Source organism: Phalaenopsis equestris, unplaced genomic scaffold (genome assembly GCF_001263595.1).
Source record: "Phalaenopsis equestris unplaced genomic scaffold, ASM126359v1 Scaffold000357, whole genome shotgun sequence".
Lineage (NCBI taxonomy): Eukaryota > Viridiplantae > Streptophyta > Magnoliopsida > Asparagales > Orchidaceae > Phalaenopsis > Phalaenopsis equestris.
Window position 1 is genome coordinate 101,552 of NW_018164799.1, and position 21,945 is coordinate 123,496.

General features: G+C 33.3%; 1 protein-coding gene across 3 annotated transcripts in view; it reads right to left on the reverse strand.

The window, feature by feature from the left end:
• The window catches only part of LOC110026189, a 43,871-nt gene that overhangs the window by 5,210 nt on the left and 16,716 nt on the right, over positions 1–21,945 (reverse strand). For 2 of the 3 annotated variants that reach the window (XM_020727047.1, XM_020727046.1), the window contains exons 9-15: positions 17,085–17,303; positions 16,798–16,983; positions 16,594–16,716; positions 16,110–16,415; positions 15,908–16,006; positions 15,299–15,789; positions 15,159–15,191 (exon numbers count right to left, since the gene is read on the reverse strand). In XM_020727047.1, coding sequence (XP_020582706.1) covers positions 15,159–15,191; positions 15,299–15,789; positions 15,908–16,006; positions 16,110–16,415; positions 16,594–16,716; positions 16,798–16,983; positions 17,085–17,303 — 1,457 coding nt within the window. The remainder of the gene's footprint in view (positions 1–15,158; positions 15,192–15,298; positions 15,790–15,907; positions 16,007–16,109; positions 16,416–16,593; positions 16,717–16,797; positions 16,984–17,084; positions 17,304–21,945) is intronic. The other variant, XM_020727048.1, reaches the window with a different exon arrangement.

A 21,945-nucleotide genomic window follows, 5' to 3' on the forward strand; every position in this document is an offset into this window, starting at 1 on the left:
TCATTAAAGGGTGATGCCCCTATCTTAATAATCATTATGAATTGTCATTGATATTGTATCTAACCTTATTAAAGGCCATATTGATATAGGGAAAAAATCTGAAATTGCTCTGGATAATTACCATTTTTCTCACTTTATGTTGATTACATCCTAGTATTTGGTAAGCCTTTGCTAACAACAATACATTTCTTAAAGATAGCCTTCAACTTTTTTGGATGTTTCTGGAATTCATACAATCATTCAAAAAGCTTAATATATTCTTAACAAAAGTAACATGTTCTAAGTTCTTGCCTTGATATTCCTTCGACTGCTTTAGTAACATGTTCTAAGTTCATGCCTTGATATTCCTTCGACTGCTTTTGAGCTTTTGTTCTTGGAATTCCCATCTCCTCGAAGCAGCTTCATCACACCGGCTTTCAACACCTCTTCATAAACTTTTTCATGCTTGATGGTTGAAATGTTAGATTCTTATGCTTTATTGCAGACCAGACACTTAAATTCTCAACATGAAACAAAATAGCATATTGGCCTAGATCCTTGAACATTCCTAAAACTCCAAAATTATTAAGTGATATAGTACCGTATTTCTTTATCATGAAAATATTTGAGTCAAAAAGATGCATTTGGTATCTTTAGAAAACACTTGCAATCCAAAATAATGGGCTCATGGCATGCTAATATTTTTGCTATGGCTCGAGCCTTTAGATTTTCTCTTATATGGAGCTGACAAGCCTTTACTTTTAAATCAAAAATTTATTGCTCCATTGAGGATGGTTGCTTCTCTTCTTTATTTCGAAGCCCATTGATTATTGGAAAAACTCTTTTGGATCTTTTGCATTTAGGTTACCTATCCATTAATTCTCCCTTATGTACTATATCATTAATCACAACAAGCATGATCTCTTTCTCATTGCTAATTCTACAATTAGAAATACTTTTAATTCCATGGAAGAACAGGGACTTTTTGTCCTATAATTTAAGATTTAATTGGAAGGGCTCTATATTAATATGGATAAAGCAAGCAGGCATATTTATATTTGGCACAAACGCAATACTACAAGATTCTCTTCTTATACTTAGGTTGGCATGATGGATGGGTTCAAACTTGTTGACGCCAACATCGAAATTCATATGGTTTGTCCTCGGCAAAGATGTGATATGGAAACCAAGAATCATTTATTTTTGGATGCTAATAGACCTTTAATCTCTACTCCACTTGTTGCCATGGGACCCCTATTTTCTCCTTGAGCATAATCTTCTTCGAACATTCTCTGATGTAAGTCAAACAATTGAGGCTTCTGATACTTCTAACAATTACTATTTATATAGCGTTTATTGTCTTTACATCACATATGGAGAGAAATAAATAATAGAAAATTTAGTATCACGAAAGCTTCTCTTCCATAATTAAAATATCCACTGTGCTATGAAAGCTAAACGTTCTGTAGAAAAAATTATCATAAAATCAGGTACTCATTTTTTTAAACAGTTTTTCACTTTTGTTACCATGTTAGATTATGTTGTGGCTTGCTCATAGTCATCATGATGATGGGATTGCTGACTACTTTAGATTACATTAGATTACATCTAAACTGTGGGACTTTTTAATTTTTTTGCTTCTCATCATTATTTGCTAGACAATTATGAGACTTCATCACGTGGATGGTTGCCACAACAATCGTGGGCTGAAAAAGGAATTTTTTTTTTATTATTTTTCTTCTGTTCTACTAAACAAGGAATTCTTCGAGTTAGTGTAAATTGATGTACACCAAATGTAACCATTAAGAGAAAAAAGCAAAGTTGGGATAAAAGAACTTCCATCAGAAAAAAACTACTTAATAAGATTATTAAATTACATGGTGAAACGGGCAAAAAAGTAAGTTCATGAAGCTAATTTTATGATAGAAATTTGAAATATAGGCACTCTTATAAGTAAAGTGTTAGAATTAGTAGATATCATGACTGAAAGATAAATATCATATGCATTTAAGAAACTAAATGGGTTGAATAACTTAAGTTTTAAACTTGGATATTCTAATAGAAATTGTATTAGAAATGCGATAAGTATAATTATGGATAAGAGTTTGAAAGAAAATGTTACGAAAATTAATAGAATTGGAGATAAAATTATAACCTTAAAAATTATTGTTAATGCTAAGATTATTAATGTTTTAAGTGTTTATGCTTCTCAAGTAAGTTTAGATATATGTACAAATGAAAAATTTTGGAAAGACCAAGAAGATTTAATACAAAGAATACGTCTTGAAGAAGAATTTTTATTGGAGGAGATTTAAACGGACATGTTCGTAGAGTGATAGAATATTTTATAAATATTCATGATGACTATGGTTTTGGAGTGACTATTGAAAAAGACAGCCATATTATATTTTTTTTAGCTCATGATTTTGTTATTGCTAATACTTCATTTAAGAATAAAAAAATTATGAATAATTTATGAAACTAGAGTTAAATATCATAACACTATATTCTAATTATGAAGAAAAAAAATAGCATTAAGGTTTATCTTAATAAAAAATGGAAAAAAAATGTGGAAGTAAGAAAGTTCAAAGTACATGTAATTTTATCATTACAAATTTAGGGTTTTATTTAATGCACATAAAAAAGGAAGAAGATGAAAAGATTCATCTTTTAAGTGTCCCGCCTCCATACTAAACCATGGTCAACTTCTCAGTTAATCTCAAAACTACAATCCCCTTTCTACACCTTAGCCTTCAGCCCCCTTGTCTTTGGACCAATGTTTCTCTCTCTCTCTCTCTCTTTCTCTCTCTCTCCCTCTCTCTCTTTTACTCTCTCTTGTTGAACCCCTCTCTCACTTCTTGCTCTATCACTCCCTCAAATTCTTCCTCCTCTCTCTTTGGCTCAATCTCTCTCCCTCTTTGTTTGCCTTTCATCTCTCTCTTTGAAACAAGCATGCATTGTTCACCACTCTACCCCCATTGACTCACACCATATTATTAATCAATTTGCTCTATCACTCCCTCAAATTCTTCCTCCTCTATCTCTTTGGCTCAATCTCTCTCCCTCTTTGTTTGCCTCTCATCTCTCTTTGAAACAAGCATGCATTGTTCACCACTCTACCCCATTGACTCACAACATATTACTAATCAATTTAATTGCATGCAACACCACTTAAACACATCAAGACACTAAGTACAACTTCTCCCCCTTTATTATATGCATTCTGCAAATATGTTAACTACTTGTCTAATATCAAACGCCTATAATCTAGTCAAACAAATCTAATAAAATCAACTCACATATTTTAACATAAATCTAATAATTTGACAAAAACTTTAATCTTATTTTAAAAGATGATTTAACTGATCCACTCAAAATTGACTAAATCGTATAATTATATATAAATACTAATATATGATTAACTTACAATTTAAGTTAATTTTGTTTAATTAAAACTAATTTGGGCTTTGCTTACTTTATAAATATTTATTGATTTAAACGTTGACATTTTTTAATAATGAATTAAATTATCTAAATTCAATTAATTTAATCATTCTTTTAGTCAAACCTAATTAGTATATTATTCAAACTTAATTAAATATTAATTCTTTAAAATTTATGAGTCATTATATTATTCTCTTCTTAAAAAAAAAACTCTATTCATAAATTTTCCAATGATTATTACGCTGAATTTAATCCCCGAAATTTCTTTTTTCTTAGTTTCTTTTTATGTGAACAAGAACACATTGCAGTTGAACTGATATCCTTAAATTAGTTCTTAAATGCATAAAAGCACGTAAATCACTTCTCAATTTATACGCATAATAACATAACGAAGTAAAGAGATGGTTAATCCTCAAATAAATAAATACATGTGGATTATTTAAGCTATGTAAATTTTCCGTACTTAAATCACCTATCACTTGACTAGTTATCACAAAACTATGTTGATAGCAATCATTATGCACCCAAGCTTTAAATATCATGACACTATATTCTAGAGAAGACGTGGAATCCCATTTCAAAATAGTGGAAGATAAAAAATTAGTTTTAGGGCTAATCTTAATCTTAAGTGGAAAAAAGTGAGGATAACAAAGCCCTATAAATACATGTGATTATATCTGCAGTCTTAGAGTTTACTTTATGCACGTTAAGACGGGACAACAAGTTCGGGAGGGGTTGGGCAGCAGGTTGTTGCTGCAAAGATGAGGGCTCCGGAAGGATGAATGTTTTGTCAGATTCAAGCTACAACTGGAGCACTACCTGGAATCTTGGAGATGATCACCACCTCGAATGAGTTACCTTCTCGTCGTCGGGTACAACCCCTATAGGGGAAGAACGCCTCAAAAACATCACTCAAAATTCTCCACTCATCAAAAACCTCCCCTGCGTTCAACAAACAACATCTATAATAAAGAGGAAATAGAAATACTAGGCAAGCAGGAGAATAGGCAAGGAATAAAGAAGGGGATATGAGAAATGAAGGAATTTGAAATTAGAATAGAAGTAGAAGGTGATAGAAAAGGAAAGCGATGAATAGGGAGGGAAAGGTGGGAATCTAAAAAAGAAAGAAGGATAATGGAAAAGAGATATTTCCGAGTGGGAATCTAAACAGGAAAGAAAGATAACGAGAAAGAGATATTTCCGCGATTATTTTAGCTGCTACAGTAATGTGTCTGCGTTACTATAGCAACTACAGTACCGTGTGTCTCAGTATGCTCCCGTGCCATACATGATACATCATGGTTAACAAAGACAAAATTATTTGAGACCCAATAACAAAACAAGCAAGTCAAGACCAATTGTGCAAAAACTTGTATATCATTATTCACCATCATAATGAGGCATATAATTTGTATTGTAGTTATGCGCATCATATAGCATTTAGTGTTCGAAATGATCATATCAACTACTGTTTAAACACAAAGAACATAAATTCAAAAAATTATTTATGCTAAAAATATGGATAAAAATGTGAAGTTCCAGAAATTAGAAACTAAGATCGGTTTTCCAACGATTATTAGATTTGTATTTGATGTTGATTGTAATTGAATATTAAAAATAATAGAATTATATAATAATTAATTAACAAAGTCATGTGATCGACATTTTTTTTGGATCGCATTGGAGCATCAATGAAGATAAAGCAAATGTGTTGGAATCGATGATACAGGCTTCAACTATCCTATTAAGGAAGTTGGAGGAATAGATAATGTCAGTTTTTAAAAAAAAGATGCATTTAATTATATTTAAAAAGAGAAAAGAACAAGAGTTTAATATAAAAATTCAAGTAAAGACAAAATGAAGATAGTAATTCTGTCTGGAATGTCAAAGTTGATGAGCCGGGTGGAGTGATTATTTTTTTCGTTTAATATAAAAATTCAAGTAAAGACAAAATGAAGTGATTATTTTTTTTTTGGAGTGATAGTGTGACAAGAGATACCATAATTATTTATACAAGCTATCGACTCAATAAGTATAACTTAGTTTGTGCATATTTTGTTGAACTTAATCATTACCATCAAGATATTTTATTTAGAGTAGTTTATTCTCATAAGAAACCAATGAGCCATTCACTTAGCTATTCAAAACTTTCATTCACACAATAGATGATAAAAAATCTAAAAAATAATATTCAATAATTAAGATCAAGTAATGACAAAACTTATAGAAGTTGCATTTCCTCGTACACGACACAGATCATGTCAACAACATATCTCTATGAAGACTCCTTAAAAAACACTTATGAATGTGGTCAGTCTGGAATTATTCTCATAGTTAGAAGTAGTCATATATTGAAGTAAGCTGATACATTCTACTTAAGAAAGTTGTGTTTGCTTTGAAGATGAATTTTTTCATGGGGTTAGCAGACTAGACGCAGAAATTTGTGATAATAACTGTACAAAATATATGATTAGAAATCTGGAGAATATAGAACATTCCAAGATTTTAACTACTCATTTTGACATAATCATTTCTAACATATGGTGTTAGCTAAAAGAAATTTAAGATGATGGGGCTTTTCTATGCCCATTTCATTTGCACATCCAAAAAAATACCTTCTAACGAGGCGGTCTTGTAAGAAAAACATATACATTGATAGTGTCTATGGGAAAATAAAAGAGTTAAAAGTCAATAATAATTCTCCATTAGGTGTCATCTTTTCAAACCACTTAACTCAATATTCATATTAAATAAGCTGCAAAATGCAAGATAAAAAAGAGTAGAATATATGTTGAACTCCCTAAAGAAATTATGAGATGATATTGATCTAATTAATGAAGGTAACTCACCTCCTTTCCAAAAGACTGATAAAAGAAAGAAGACTGATGTAAAAGACAATGCTTGCAATAATGACTTAAAGACCAATCCAAAATGCGACTCGGAGTTTCTAATTCAAGATTGAAAAGATATTGGTAAAGAAAAAGTACTGCTAAAAATAATTACATTAGTTATTATTATATCATTTTTTTGTTTTTTGAATATTCTCTCACTCAACATTCTTATAACAGTTAACAGGCAAAAACCCTCCATAGTCGAAGAGAATGCAGAACCATCTACAACAAACTTTTTTTCTAATATGCCCGAATGTTCTTCATAGCTGTTTTAGTAAGATATTTTTATTAATTTGAACAAATTATAACCAGTAACTAGTAAGTCCAACATAAATCAGCCAGCATTGCAGTCACCCATATAATGATAGATATTATTAAGTGTCGAAATTTAAGAGTGTTTTGTCAATTCACATTGCACTAAGCAAAACAAGGAATACAACATTGCCTGGCTGAAGGATTTGAATAGAAAATCAGTAAAAAGAGGAGCAAAATCACACAATATATCCACTCCTCCAATGTAATTTGCAATTGAGAACTCAATTTCATAGGTTGATGGAAGAAAGATGAGATAATGACATGTATCAAATAAATTCTCGGGTACAAAACAATTGCAGTGGAGCAAAATGTTGGGCTATATGACAATTAGAATAGAGAATTTATTTTAGAAAGAAAAGAAAAGCTTGGACTTGAAGGAAAATTTTATAAGATGGTGGTGAGACTGGCAATGTTTCATGGTGCATAATGTTGGGCTATAAAAAAGAAGCATAAAACTAAGTTAAATGTTGTTAGGATGTGAATGCTTTGGTGGATGAATGACTTGACACAGAGCAAATGCAAAACGAATGTATATGTGACAAGATTAGTGTAGCTCCAGTGGCAAACAAGATTAAAGAGTCATCTTAGATGGTTGATGATCTGAATAGCAGAATAGATGTTTTAGATTTGACTTATGTTAAGAAAGGTAGGGGTAGACCTAAAAAGACTTGGGCATGCTGTATAAAAAAATAGTAAAATTTATTAGAATTAAATAAAAATATGACACTAACTAGGACACAATGGAGAAAAATGATTTTTCTAGCTGACCCCACTTAGGGAACAATGGTTGTTGTTGTTGTTGTTGTTGCCATATATTTTGATTTAAAATAAAATAAATTTAGTTTTTCAAATCATGTTTAATTATTTTTAAAAATATTTAAATATTTAAAAATTAATTCGAGTATTTTCAAATAAATAAATAAATAAATATATAATTGTTATTATTACCGGATAAAATCAAAGTTGGACTAATAATTTTTCAATAAATGACTCATTATAATCGGATTCATGTTTTCTATATAGTCAACCGACTCCATTTGGGATTTTATCAGTGACAACGTAGTTTGATTCAAACAGATCAAAATACTCAAATTGCTTGGCTGAAGGCCAATAGAATTTGTTTAATGACATTTGGCATTAAGATGAAGCTTCAAACCATTAGAGAATAGCATCACTGAAAAGGTTGGAGAATAAAAATTAGTGTTGGAACATATTGATGTGGCATCAAGTATAAAAAATTTATTTCTACGTTGAGCCCTAGCACCCCATTCTTATTCAAGTTTTATTGAGCTTTGTGCACCCAAGGGGGCATCATCTTTCAAATGCACTTCACCTTAAATGCCTAGTGTATCAAATGTCAATTGAGTGAGGGAGTAATTACAAGTTGCAATATATGTGGTTATGAATATAGAAGTGTGAAAATAGAAGTGTAAAATTCAGGATATTCAATAGATGGGTGATATATTTTAATAAAAATTTTAATAAAGATTTTGAAAATACGATCGACTTTAGTGATCTTAATATAGTTAATAATATAATTTTTTTTTTTTTAATCTTCGCATTAGTAAAATGTGGCTGAGGAGGTTTTAAAGAAAATGAAGAGAGTAAAAAATCAGTAGGATCCGATGGTATCCCAATAAAAATGTGAAAATGTTTAGAAGATTTGGGAATTTATTAGTTCACTAAACATTTTAATGTTATTTTTAAAACTAAAGAGATGTCTGAAAAATGGAAGAAGAGTATTTTTGTCCCTATTTTTAAGAATAAAGGGGATGCACAAGAGTGTGCAAATTAAAAAAAAATTACATTAATGTGACATATGGGCGAGTGAAAGTAATTAAATATGGGTTAAGCCATGATAAAAAGATTTCTCCAAATCAGTTTCAATTTATGTCAGGGAAGTTTCTTATGAAAATTATACGTTTATTTTGAAGTCTGATGGAAAAATACAGAGAGTAAGGAGGATCTACATATGATTTTTGTTGATTTAAAAAAAAGCTTATGATAAGGTTTCAAAAATTTTTTAGAGAGTTCTTGAAAAGAAAAGTGTTGAAATGACTTACATACAAGTTATTAAAGATATGTATACTAGAAATGTTACTTGTGTTCAAACAGAAGGATTGAAAAAGTATTTTCTTACCTCAGCTGGATTACATCAAGGATCGGCTTTAAGCCCGTACATTTTTGTTTTAGTTATGGATGTTCTTATTGGAAATTTTTTACATGAGGATGTGCCTTGGTGAATGCTTTGAGATAACAATGTCCTTGTAGATAAGAATAGAGAAAGAGTTCAAAAAAAAAAACTTGAGATATGGAGGTAAACTTCGAGTCTAAAGGCTTCCATTTGAGTAGATCTAAAATTGAATACATTGAATGTAAATTTACTCGTAGTAGATCCAGTGGTGTGGTTGTAATAATGGATAATCAAGTCATTAAAAAGAGTGAACGTTTTAGATATTTCAGGTCTATTATTTAAAGTGATGGTACATTGAATGTAAATTTACTCGAAGTAGATCCAGTGGTGTGGTTGTAATAATGGATAATCAAGTCATTAAAAAGAATGAACGTTTTAGATATTTCAGGTCTATTATTTAAAGTGATGGTGACCAGGATGGGATGTTATTAGTAGAACTCAAGTTGGATGGTTGAAATAGAGGAATGCATCAGGTCTATTGTGTGAAAGAAAAGTAACACTTAGACAAAAGAACATTTTACAAGAAAGTGGTGAGACCTGCAATGTGTTACGATGCGGAATATTGCCATGTAAAAGAGAAGCATAAAACTTATGTAAGTGTTGTTGAGATGAGAATGCTTAGGTGGATGAGTGGCTTTATTCCTAGAGATAAAATGCAAAACGAATATATCCGTGAAAGAATTGGTGTAGCTCCAATTGCAGAAAATATTAGATAGAGTCGTCTTAGATGGTTTGTCACATTAAACGCCGAACATCTGATGATCCCATTAGAAAAGTGCACATTTAGATTTGACTTAAGAGAAGTAGAGGTGAACCTAAAAAGGACTTAGGCTTGTATAAAAAAATATCTTAATTTGTTAGAATTAAATAAAAATGGGACAATCAATAGAGCACAATTGAAAAAAAAGGATTCATGTAGGCGACCCCATTTAGTGAGATGAAGGCTTGTTGTTTTTGTTGTTGTTGTTGTTGTTGTTGTATGGTTATTGGATTCCACGAAAAGTACCAACTTTCAAGTCAAATATTTGTTCTTATCAACAGAGCTCATTCTTATATTATGGAGGAGAAGCTCCTCATAAAAAATTAAGAAGCCAATCAACTAGATTTTATGAAAATTGATGCTATGTGGACATGATAAATTTATTATGATATCAAAATTTAAAAACTTCTAATAAAACTACCTTCAATAATATTTTTATAGTATTAAATGTGTCACAATTAATGAATCGAACCACATTATAAAATACTCCCCTCCATCCTTCACGCCTAGTTTTATAAACACATAAATACATGCATTTGTAGCCAAAATCTACGATATTAATTATGACTTGAGCAGTTCAAACTTGGCTCACTTTAGCTCAAATAAACTCAATCTATGCATGCATTAGCACACATATCCATATGCAGATGTGTTTATGTGAATGTAGGTGCGCTTGTAGAGAGGAGAGATTAGCCTTTTAAAAGGATAAAAACATTTGTTCTCGCATCCTACACCACACATCCACATATTAGAATGATTGAAATTTAAAGTAGACCATCCACCTTTTAATTCATAATGGCATATTTAAATACAGAAAAGCTAGTTTAAACATTCAACCATTCGAATATGCGATGAGTAATGTAAGATGTATGCAATAAAAAACTCCCATAATTTGAAAGGATTAGTCTAACTATATATATATATATATTCCCAGGATGTTGCAAAGTTTTTAAAAAATCCAAAAAAAAGGAACGAACCAAAACAAATCTTTCATAAGCCAAAGATCTCACTCCTAAATAGGTTCTTGCCAAACACATACAGATTATGATGAGAAAAGAAAAAATACAACTCAATGTATATTGCTACAAGTCATCCAAGTAAATATAACAGCAAATGAAAGACAACAGCCTACACTAAAAAATTAAAATCTCTTCAACATAACAAAGAGTTAACATAAAAATACAAGTCTACACAAACTCAATCTTCAATCAGGCAAATGTAGATTTCACAAGCCTTATAAAACACAAACAAACCTTCCAATCATTAATCTCCGTACAACCCACAAATCAGAATCACAAGAGCAAACTAGAGGCATTCCAAAAGTTAGAATAGTAAATTGTTTTCTAGGCCTTCTTCATCAAGTCAAACAAAAGATCTTAAACCAATCAAATTTAAAATAACCCCTCTCAACTATTATCATTGGCTTGCCCTCAAAATAGAAATAACAGATAATCACTTGTTCGTTGATAATAGGATGCAAGATGATGATAAATGAAGGCATACTAGGAGCAAAACTTGGCTATGATAGAATAAAGAGTGGAAGCTAAGCCTATAACGCAGGAAATGGATTGGTGTAGAGTGGAGGAAACAACATCATGACTTACGCAAAAATAAATAAAAAGAGAGAGAGAGAGAGAACTATGGAAGAAATAGAAATGCATTCTCCTTTAATGAGTGAAATAAAGAATAAATATTATTTGATGGGCAACTCACCATAGTTCCCTTATTAGAGAGCCACCAAACCCACCTAAAAAAAAGCCTAAGCATTGTACATCATATCATCCAAGCTTTTTTTTCATAAAAATGCTACTATACATTTAGCCATTACATGGTAATTATAAGAATTAAAAAATTAATAAATTCTTTCATAGGGCTAGTCAAATCTTATTTAAATTTGAAATTTAAAATAACTTGCAATAATGATAAATTGGTGTAAATCTCCTGAATTTATGGCTTATTTCAAGAGAGAGAAAATATTATTTGATTTGAAATTACATCATTAGTAGTCCAAATTCTCAACTCAAATAATAACATACTGCATTTAAAATTTCAAAATTCAAACCATTCCTGGTTTCATGAGGTGCCACATATTAAAATGGAGAGAGGAAGCCCTCTTGGCCGAAATTCATGCAATTGGTAACATCATTCAAAAATAGGGTGGATACTACATTTTGAGAAAAGAGAGATAATATTGAATTTCTTAAATTTCCTGGTGAAAGACTCGACCATGCTTGCATTTTCCCCTGAATGATATACAATCTTCAGAAAATATCGGAGAATTTTTTTTTCATAATTATAATCAAACCATTTTTAAACATTTAATTATTTTTATATATTGTGAAGCTCATAGAATAAAGAGATAATATTGTAAGGTATCATTTACCTCAAAAGCAAGTAATTACAGAGTTGCGGGTGAAAAAATTTTAACACTTTGTTAAAATGGACGATAATAGACAGGAGACCTTAATTTTGTGATCTATATTATTAAAAAAGCCATGATTACATCCTAAACCTAATCAAAGTTTTCAAAAGAAAGTCGCCTTAACTTTGAGAGAGTTCTAAAGCATTCTACCCTTAAGGAGGATGGGCAAGCAAAATGGTTGGTTAACAAGGGTTCTTTTCCTTTTCTACCCATCATAGCAGTGTTTATGTTAATGATTAATAGTAAAATTATTCATAGTTAGATTTGCAACAATCTAGAATATTTTGGTTGTGTAGAGTTACTACCATTAAGATGACCTTCCTACACTTAATTTCTAGTTGTTGTTTTCTAGCATAAGCACATATTTCATCTTAAAAAGATTCCATTTTTTTTATCAAACGTAATAAAGAGTTAATTCAAATTAATAGTTTGGCTTCTACAAATTGAACATTTGCCATTATATTGTTTCTATATTGAATGTTGAAACAATGTTAGACACCTTAAACACTAAGATAGGCCCCAACACAATGTCACGCCATCTAAAGAAAGCATGGACTGAGCCCTTATGATAAATACGAGCTAAAAGGCAAAGATGAGCTGCAAATCATACCAAAATCAAACAAGCTTATGTCAATATCAGTATCAATGGCCGATTTAAGTACAATAAAAATACTATATTTTAATGGTAAGACCATAAGAGTTTAACACTGCCTTGAAATCCATAAATGAAATATGTAATCCAAAAATCTCTCTTTTAATTTGAGAAACACTTGTATATTAGCAAAATAATAAAATATCATTTCTATGAAATGAGGACACATCAAAAAGTCTTGTGTGTGTCAAGCATGTGCTGAACACAAATAGAAGTCATACATGAAATGACGTTTGTCTAGCATGTAAATTATGTCAAAGATATTATTTCAAGCACAAATGTAATGGTCATAGGCCAATACAAATCAGCATAGGAAAGCTCATGACACAAGGGATATTTTTAGAGTTTTTTCGGGTTTAGTGATTCAACAAAAGTTGAATTTGGTTCTCTTGCTCGCTCTCATGCAATTCTCCTGCTTCAATGCAAGGAATATATCCTCTCATTCGTATAAGGCAATGTAACCTCTCTCTCTTTTTCACTAAAAGTACAACATGCTCCTATCTTTTATCATCCTAACCACTAAATCCACCCACTCATTCATGTTTGACATTCACGAACCACAACCCTAGTTGGTTTTCACTCGTTATTTGAAATGTCCAAACCCTCATCTGCTCAAATATTCACTTCATCAGCTAACTCTAATCAAACGTGATGATTAACAAGCCATATTATTTCTTTTTTGAACATTTGTCAGTTTCTACCACAACACAATTCATGTATTAGCTAATTGCTAGGGGGTTGTTTGGTTGAATAAATTAGTGGTGCACTGTAATTCTTTTGCAGGGATTTGAGAAAATGGTGTTTGGTACGAAAATTTACATATACAATGTAAGGTTAAAAGTTTACGCCGTAATTCATTTTGGTTGAATTAAGAATTCAGACGATTTGGCCGAATTTTAATTACATCATTCATGTAAAATCATTCATGTAAAATGTTATACACAAGTTACCACAGCCGCCCGTAGCCGCAGCCGCCGCTAGCCGCTCCGCCTCTAGCCAGTCGTGGCTTCCTGCCACCTGCCACCACAGGCAGCCCGCCATCCCCAGCCGCATGTAGCCTGCCAACTACCAACTGTTGTCGTCATAGTCCGCCCGCCCCAGCTGACTGATCTCAGTCGTCAACCGCCGACCGCTGCTAGTTGCCCACAATGGATGACCCACCGCCAGCAGACAACCACCTACCGCAGCCGCGACGTATCACGCGCCGCAATAGTTGCTATCGTCCACTGCCGTCGACCACTATTATCCGTCGATGATGCCTCAGCCTATTGCTTGTCGTGGTCCCGCCCCTGCAACCCATCGTTCCCCTCCACTGCTGCCTTTGGCCGTCGCTCGCTGCCTGTCGTGTCGGCCACCTTTTGTCTAACTAAATATATTATTTCAAAGCTACTTGAAACCAAACAAAAAAATATAAAGTCCTACATTTATTTTACAGTGAATCAAACAATTCAAATATTTCAAATACATTATAATCACGGTATTCTGCAAACCTTTTACATAGCATTTCATTTTCAACAAACCAAAAGACCCCTAATAGTTTTGCCTTTCCTCTTCTAGCCAAAGCATCAAATCAATGTTTTTCCTTAATTTGTTTGTTCTCATCTTAACAAAGTAAAAATAAAATTATCCTTAATATTTTATTGTGGCATTTAAGGTTCTCTCAAAACTAAATATTAACGTTTCATTTTCATAAGAAGATTTTAAAAATTTATGCAATGTTAATCTACTAAACCTAAGTTTATTTTATTGTTACTACTGGTTAGAAATAATTCCATAGAGAATGAATAATAAAGCATGGTAAAACATATGTTATCAAAACAAATGTAGTAAAACTACAAGAAAAGGAAAAAAACCTAGAACATAAATCTTATTTTTATTTAACTAAACATTTAATATTAATAATTTATAAAAGAGAAAATTGTGTCTATGGAATAGGTCCCATCAATTATAATTATGTCGCATCACAAAGTCCACATTGTACGTATCCATGCATCATGTTCTTGATTGCACTTCATAAGATAAGATTTGGCAAATTATAGCTAGGAAAGAAAATAATTAATCTCTCCAATAAAGAATTATCCCTATTGAAAACGTCATCCAACTTCTTCATGTCTCATCAGTTCATCTTTAGTTTATCTTGAGATATAAACATCCAGTCCCATTATGAGTCCCCAAAGAAAGCATTCGTTTTCTACCATTGCTCTTACATTAATACAAATTAGAAGAACTTGATGTCTTGTTGTATTAATAGACCAGTAGATGATCAGTAAATCTATTTAATAAACTTCAGTGGATCTAAAAAAAAGATATTTGAACATTTGACCATAATTTACAACTAAAATAAGGTAAATATCATAAACCATTCAGAATTCATAAAATACTAGCATATAGATACCAAAACCACTGCCGGTTAAAAAGAACTGAATTAAATGCCACAAAAATATTCATAAAGCTAAGAACAAATAGAAAAAAAAAATTGGCCTCTCCTAATAGCAACTTACTATCGCCTGGAAATAAACCCAGCTCCAGATGACCTGCCATAATTGGAAGTAATCAAATGAGGCTATGTTTAAGGATAAGCAGACATTATTCATAGAAAATATTAAAATTAGAAGACTTGCTATCCAAGACTTAAAAATACCTTGCTTGCTGCTTTCCTCCAAAGGCATGCCTGCCATTTGTCAGTCCTCTATTTAAACCATTGCCTACAACACTGCTTGAAATTGGCTGAGCAGGATTTATTTCGGTTGCCAAACCACTCATTTCATGAGAATTCTTTGCCTTGTTTGTTAAGGATACATCTGACATGTCTTGAACGATGTTAAAGCTAATGCCATTTTGTGGTTGATGGGGGGATTTCTGAATCACTGGTAGTCTGTCATATGAAACTTGCGTGTTCCTGATCTCAGCATCATCTAAATATGAAACAGCATCAAAAGATTTGGATTCCATGGCTGACTTTTTATGACGATTGCTCTGAGACACTGGAGTGACAGCAACTGATGGGAACAGTGAAGAATAAGGAACATATGATGCAGCAGCAGCGGCAACTTTTGCGACAGCTGTAGTCGCTGATATGATTTGTTGAGCTCCTTCCCGTAGATGAATAAAGTCTCCTTCAATTACAAACAGCTGGAATATGGCCATAAAAAAAAATCAGAAAAAAAAATATATTTCGTCAACATATTCCAAAAGCAGGAAAAGTAAATTAAAACCATAGAAGTTTAAAAATTCCACAAGGGAAACCTACTTCAGGATGAAGAGAAACAAAATCATCAAGTTTTCCATAGTGTTTCTTATAATCATGCCAGTGAAGGGGTGCAAGCATCTTTGCAAGCCTATTTGGTAACTGAAAGCAACATTTTGCAGAATTTAGTTCATACAAAAAACATAAAAAATATTTCATACAACAACAATAATGAAACAATTCGAAACTTGAACGATGTACTCACAGTACTGCTAATCCTAATTTGACCGTCAGATCCAGCTGGAATTGCACGTACAATGCAAGCCAAAAGCGCCCTTTCATCTAGAAGGGCATGGTCCATTGACTTACTGGTGATCGCTAAGCTTGATTCTTGTGTGGTTGGAATCTTAATTTCAGAAGATACCAGCACAGCTCTATTGCATTCTGCAGCATTGTTGGAACCAACAACATTGCTTGGTGCAGCACTTGCATCTATAACGGTAGCTAAACATTGTTGACTTGATGTCATAGTTAGCTCTTGTGATTCATTATAAGATGCGATGGAATGATCCTGCTCAAATGAAATTTAAAAAAAAAATGCGGTGAAAAAAACATTAACCCACCAATTAGAACTTCTAGTGCAACAACTTAAGAAAATGTTGAATAAATCAAACTCTGATTGTAACGCACTAATAAGCATAACATAGTCTTCTAGAAAAAAATACAGCATAAAATATTCAGAAAGAAACCTTGGGCTCGCTCCTCTGACCAGTTCTCTCACATCCAAATGCAGTATTAAGATGAGAGTGAGCAGTTGACATCTCCTGGGTTTCTTGGGGCAGTTGATACTGATTACAAGTAATTTCAGTAACCTACATAAATTTTATAAGTCCATAACTTAAATATATTAGGATCATCAATAAATAAAAAAGTTAAAACTATCACATTCTAACCCGAATTTCTTCATTTGGTCCATTGTTTGCAGAAAAGGAACTCTGCTGTTGGTTATTTTGTGAGTTAAAATGATATGCCTGAAGTTCCTTTGCATCAGCAGAAAGTTCGCAGCTAAAATGAGAACCTGATCCAACTTGATTTGGCTCTAACAGAGATGTATTGCATTTATTCTGATTGAGCATTACCTGAAGGAAAAAAGAAAAAATATATATCAAAGACATGCGCATATTAAAGAAACTGTGATCTCCAACAAATCTATAAAACTGCATGACCAAAGGATAAGAACCTGTTGGTTCAACCAGTACTGTGGGGTTGGCACTGGAGATACTGGCAAAACATTGCCTAAATAGGGTTGAGAGATTATGGAATTTGTAGATGATGGAGAAGGTGGAACACCTTGAGGGTGCATAACAAAAGGGCGAAAAGCCGACATCTGACCAGCCGGGAGGAAGGTACCCATACCAAGCAGAGGTGGAAATACAGGAACACCAGAGACATGTTCTGTCTGGAGGAAATAAAAATAAATAAAGAAATTTGATCTTAAATGGTTTTCCTTGAGCGTTGTTATCTAAATATTAATGGTAAAAAATCAGAAGAGACAATTGTTCATTTCAACCTAAGGAACAATATTCTTTCATAGGAAAAACAAAAAGATGATTTCAAGCGAAGTATCATATGTGAACAAGAAAACATAAACTTCACAACCAGATCACCATTTAGGATGCTTATGATTTCGCATGAACTGTAAAATATACTCAGAATGAACAGTTGGATGAGCACACATTTGAGATATTTAAAAGAAAAAGCAGAGAAATAAAAAAAAAGCAAAAGTAAAAAGAAATAAGTTTATGATCATAAGAAAAAAAATTTCAGAACGATCTACAGTCCAGTAAGTATAAAATCTTGAAAATTTTAACATAATAGAATAATCATCATATCATTGAAAGGTCGTCGGAATCAAAATCCCGTCACCCGTTTCGGAAGAACGATTTAATTTTACATATAGATTTAAGTTTAAAATCAAATATGAAAATCAAACTGACCCCATATTTTTCATAGTTTAAATGAAAGAGCGTTTTACCTCAAACCTTGTATCTATCCCGAGAGATAAACACAAGACTTGAGGAAGATGCTTGATCAAATAAATTAAGAAATGTTAAAAAATGCATGACGTCTGTTTGGTCTGCGAAACCGTTTTATTTGCCGACAAATTTCCCCTATTTAATATGAAAAATTAAATAGGGTTTATTTTAAGTTAGGTTCGGAAAAGCTTCCTATAAGGGTAAACCTTTATAGTTAATTACATCTTAAATGACTGAAATCACTTTAAAATACTCTCGATAAAAATAAAAAAAAATTATCTTCAATGACTTCAAAATGATAGGACTTTTCAACGAAATCGGACAAAGAGGTGTGAAAGGGGAATGACTCAAAGTTGGGACATTTATTACAGAATCCAAAGGAAGAAAAACTAGGGAATGTCACAGATCCAGAGGAGATCCTCGGTGACTTCCAAGTCTACCCTATGGTTTGGCTTCAGTTTTGAGGAAAAACATTAAAGTGTTTTATCCTGCTAATTTTATTTATTTATGGCTTACATTCGTGTGAAACGATCACACAAATAGCCTGAAAGGTGTGAGGATTTAGGTCGTAACGAACGACAACCTCATAATCCTAAAACGAGTTAGGGCTTAGATCGTATAGCAGAGTTATACAAATGTCTAACGAAAAGATTAAGGATTTATGTTGTGCTAGGCGAACAGCCTCAAAATCCTATGAATTGTTGTTTTAATTTATAAGAAATGAATGGTTTAGCTGGGGAATACATGTTCTGCTGTTGAAGATTGTCAACCCACCGCGCTAGTTCTAAGCTCCTTGTCGTGATGAGTTTAAGTTTTCTAGGGTGTCCAGTTATGATGTCAAATCAAATGACTCTATGGTAATAGTCTTCTAAACATCCTATAAAAGAAGGCATGCTTAAGGATATATAATATAGAATGTGCAGTACAAGACAAACAGTAGGATGTATGTAGAACGATAGCAGGTGAAAACAAGAATAGTATAACATGTTGTACAGTACAATAGCAGGTAAAAATAGGAATAGTATGTATAACATATTGTACAGGAAGAACAGTAGCAGGTAGAAACAAGAATAGTATAACATGTTGTACGGGAAGAACAGTAGCAGATAGAAGCAAAAATAGTATAACATGTTGTACAGGACAGTAGCAAGTAGAAACAGGAATAGTACAACATGTTGTACAGGACAGTAGCAGGTATAAACAGAGAAATGAAGTGCTGTAAATGTAAAGCAAACATGTACGCCCGTGAGATTCATTGTTTATTAAATATAGCAAGCTAAAATGCATCGCAAAAAGCGAAGTCTGGAAGCAACGTCATCCAGGAAACCCGAAGAAGAGTGTAACGACTCATGACAGAAAACTCGAGAAAATCAATGAGAAAAGGCTCAAGTAAAAATCCTCAAAAATCTTGGAGAAATCCCAAAAGAAAAGAAAAGAAACACGAGTGCCCTGTCCCAAAGCTTCGATAAAACAAAAAAAAAATTCGGGTAAGGGGGACCGCAAACACTCATGTGAGGCTAAGCTCAGATATATATACATACTCGAGGGTCCACGAAAGCTACTCGGTCACCCAAATGTATAGAACTCGCCACTCGTCTAGAAGTATGTCTTGAACCTCACCTAGAGGGCTATTTCCCAACCTAAACAAGTATTCGTCAGGTGGACAATCAATTTTAAATGTATTTTAAAATTTATGTTTTTGACATGCACATAGGTCTCCAAAAAAAAAAAAGATTATCAAATTTTATTTTATAGCGAAAAATATATTTTTTATTTTTTAAAATAAGTTTTAACAATTTTTATTGTCCACCAGTCGATTACGTTGTCGGGCGTGGGACTGTCAACCACCTGAAGAGGTTCGAGCCAACTCCCGCTAGACTTATGTTGGTGAAGGATACCGTTATCCTACTGTTCATCAAATACCTGGATCTTGATGTTATAGAATAGGACATCTTTCTGCTCTTTCTTCAGTATACCTTTATCATCACCACCTTACGCCCCAAAACAAACTACTTGCGACCTTGCTTGATGGTTTCATGTATAGCAAAAGGCTATACGTGGACACTTATGTGTCGGACATAAGCATCGAAAACCGAACCAAGAAGTAAGGAAAGAAAAAAACAAAAAATGGGGTGAGAGAGAGGAGGCACCGATCCATCTAAAACACCGAAAAGGAGAATAGATCAGTTCTCAAAAACTCCTATCGAAAAGACTGGGTAAAGTAGGGCCTAAGGTCTTTCCTAACAAACATAAAGGGATACTTTGCGCTGATTTTTTTTTAAACCCTAAAGACATAAGATTAATCAAATTAACCAAACGCTCTCCCAAATAAGGCTTGCAAATCCTCCAAACCTCAAGTTGATATTAAAATCTCCCAACTCCCACCAAACCCCAAGTTGATATCAAAATCTCCCAACTCTCAAATTAATCCATGGCCTCACACATCAAACAAACACGAAATTTTTCCAATACACTGAGGTGTAAGACCCACGGCCTGTATCAGTAGAGAAAGGAAGACAACTACCAAGATCCTCGGCCCAAGTGAGGTAAAGCCAAGAAAATTCACGGGTAAAAGCCAATATCAGCACCATCTAGCTCCAGACCCGAATAAACTCCCACAGGTGACTCACGACAAGGCATAAAAAGGCCGATATAAAAGAGAGACCCACGGTTAGGACTTAAAGAAGGGAAAGACTCATGGCCACGACAAACAAAGCAGTCCTAACCAACTCCAAAGCATTGTAAGCAAGACTCACAGCCAAGACACGAGGCAAAGGGAAAGGGAAGGCTCACGGCCTAGGCTAAGTCCAAGGCACAAGACAAATTCTATGACTAAGGCAACTCAAATTCATTCCACAAGAACTCTGACATACGCAAGAGAGTGTAAAATACCATCAATCCCTTTGGAATGGCACATTTGCTCTCCCCACGATCATCCAAGCAGTTTAAGCCCAAACAAAAGAAGCTAAAGTCAGGTCCTCATAAAGCACAACCAGAACTCACTATAAAGCCAAAACCAGTTCCTTAAAGTTCCAATGAGAAGCTTAAATGTGTTAAGATAATACCTTTAACCAAAGCAAAAGCCAAGCTTCAGTAAAACCAACACCCCAATCTTCCCAAAATAAGAAACCGAGCCACCAAAGCAATAAAAAGGAAGAACCCCCAATAGGCAAGAACCGAGATTCAACACAAAACCAAATCCAAAAAATACCAGACGAGTTAAAGACCAAACCGAGCCGAGCAAGGCCAAAACCCAAACCCAGCAAGGGCTTAAAAGTCCAACTGCAATTGAGATTTAAAAGTTAGGCCACAATGAGAGTTAGAAAAATATCCCCATGCCTTTAAGGTATTCAACCTAGAACTACCAAATGCTTTTAGTGAAAGTGAATGAAAGTTTCACAATGCATATACTAACATGCTCATGAGAGGGGCCAAATTGTTTCAAGGCCATCATTTTAATTGTTTCTAATATAACTATGCCTCAAAAGGTAGGAAACATGTCATGGCTTCAGCACTTTAGATAAGCAAAGTAAAAGAAAGAATTAATAGCATGCCACATTGCTTAACCAAATTTAACTTCTAGCCTAACTTCACAAGATCAACCCCCCGCAAAGTGAATCATGGGGGGCTCGGCAAGGCCGTACCCGAGAGCCAGTAAAGCACAGAGAAAGGGAGAGAGAAGGAAATACACACCCGCAAGCCTCAAGCCTTTAAATGTCATTCCCACATAACAAATGTATAAAGAATAAGTTAGAACATGTTTAGGAATGAGGCAAATAGTAATCTTCCTATTCTAGCATGCTAACGGGGCTCGGTAGAGAGCAGAGTCGAGTACAGGCAAGGCACAGAGAAGGACCGAAAACAGGTAAAGCACAGGGCAGAGTCGAAAACAGGTAAAGCACAGGGGGAGGGAGAAGTACCTCTTTAATGTGAAATTACAGAAAGATGTTCTCTAGCCAAACTTTCCTCCCAACAGTGAGAAGAACCTAATTGGAGCACTAGAAACTCCAAAAAAAGAATAAGAAAGAAGAGTGCAGAGAAAATTCCTCCCCAGAACAAATTTTC